The 1,925-nt window shown below is 52.2% G+C and overlaps 1 protein-coding gene across 1 annotated transcript; it reads right to left on the bottom strand.

Moving 5' to 3' along the window:
* Nucleotides 1-1,285: 1,285 nt before the first annotated feature.
* Nucleotides 1,286-1,591, bottom strand: LOC137456249 (feather keratin Cos1-2-like). Its single transcript, XM_068167547.1, has one exon. The coding sequence runs from the start codon at nt 1,589-1,591 to the stop codon at nt 1,286-1,288; it is 306 nt and encodes a 101-aa protein (XP_068023648.1).
* Between the last annotated feature and the right edge of the window lie 334 nt (nt 1,592-1,925).

Here is a 1,925-nt window from a genome sequence, read left to right as displayed (position 1 = left end):
ATGGGATTCATCCTAGGGTGCTGAGAGAGCTGGCAGATGAACTGGCCAAGCCACTCTCCATCATTTTCCAGCAGTCCTGGCTCACTGGAGATGTCCCAGAGGACTGGAAGCTGGCCAACGTGGTGCCCATCCACAAGAAGGGCCGGTTGGATGAGCCAGGGAATTATAGGCCTGTCAGCCTGACCACAGTGCCAGGCAAGATCATGGAACAGGTCATCCTGAGTGCAATCACACAGCACTTAGAGGATGGCCAAGGGATCAGGCCTAGCCAGCATGGATTTAGGAAGGGCAGGTCCTGCCTGACCAACCTGATCTCCTTCTATATCAGGTGACCCGCCTGGTGGATGTGGGGAGGCCTGTGGATGTAGTCTACCTGGACCTCAGCAAGGCCTTTGACACCGTCCCCCATAGCAAACTCCTGGCCAAGCTGTCAGCCTATGGCTTGGACGGGAGCACACTGCATTGGGTTAGGAACTGGCTGGATGGCTGCCAATTTACTCTGCCCTGGTGACATCTCACCTGGAGTACTGTGTACTTTTATTCCCCCAAGGTTTTCATAGGAACTGCCCTCCTGTCTCCCATTACCTCACAGAACCCTGGATCACTTCTGTAACACCTTCCGTTTGCTGCAGTGTTCACAGCATGCTTCAGGGCAACAGCTTGAAGGCTCTTACTATCACCCAGTCCTTCCAACCTTGGTTTGTCTTCCTGCCACATGTCACAGATAATTTTGAATTATTGCCACCATCTCCCACATCAAGTAAAACTCACTATGGAGTTACTAGGGGTGCTTGAAAGAGTCCTCACTTCAGAAGACACCATGCTCCAATACCTACAGGGGTGAGGAAAGGTTCCCATGTGCGCCCACTGATTTCCCCTCCTAAGCACTAACTTTGTCCCTCAGCAGTCATCATGCAGATGGAAAGAACACCTCAGGCACACAGGCAAGGTTGCAGCCATTTTTTTAATGAGACAGAAATGATGTCACTCCAAGTGGAGGTGCCCAGCAAGGAGAGGAAAAGAATTCAAGGATTTGTTTCTCTTTTGCAGTGGCACAGTTTTGAAAGGGAGAGAGGCTGGAGAGTCTCTTCAGGCTGGTTCCTGGGGTCCACAGAGCAGCTTTGAGGGGAGCAAAAGACAAAGAAGAAATGAGAGTGGAAGACAGCAAAGGCAGTCATGGACCATGATTTCAGAGAGCCCAGACAATGGCTCTAAGTGTGATCCTCTGTCCAGCATCATGTTCAGAGTGCCTGGGGGTCCTTCTCTGAGGCCATTGCCGGTAGCTCTAGCAGGGGCGGCAGGGTCTGCAGGAGTAGCGGTTGGTGATGCAGGAGAGGTCAAAGCCCCCAGAGTTGATGGGCACTCCCTCAGAGCTGAGAATGCTGCCAACAGCAGCAGAAGTGGAGGAGCCCACAACAGTGTTCTGAGGGAAGGAGCTGAGGATGGGTCCAGGCAGGGTCACCACCACAGCAGGAGGCTCAATGGCAACAGTGGAGCTCTGGCATTGTCTGCAGCAGGGCTCATTGCAGCTGTTGGCCAGTGGGGTTGGGCCACAGGGCTGGCAAGGCACACACGTGTTGTAGCAGGACATGACTCAAAGCTTTAGCAGTGCCTGGAAGAGATAGCAGGAAAGTAACAGGAGGATTGTAGGTGAAGAGCAAACATATTACTCTGTCACAAGGACATGGATGAAGCTCAAGAATTTGCAAGGAGCCAATGGTCTCCATAGCCTCATTCAGCCAGGGCTATTTAAATGGCAGCCTGACCTGAGGAGGCTCTGTCCTAGTGCATCAACAAAAAGCCTCCCCAGCTACATCCTAAACTATCTCTAAGCTGAACTTCTCCCCACTTCTCCCTGTCATGAAAAGTGATCCAAGCCCCAACATATGACAAAGCCAGTTTCAGCTACGCTGCCCATCAAGTGG

Source organism: Melanerpes formicivorus, unplaced genomic scaffold (assembly GCF_026170545.1).
Source record: "Melanerpes formicivorus ecotype bairdi unplaced genomic scaffold, bMelFor1.0.p_v2 SCAF_119, whole genome shotgun sequence".
NCBI lineage: Eukaryota > Metazoa > Chordata > Aves > Piciformes > Picidae > Melanerpes > Melanerpes formicivorus.
Note: the sequence above shows the minus strand (reverse complement) of the source record. Positions and strands in the feature narration are given on the sequence as shown.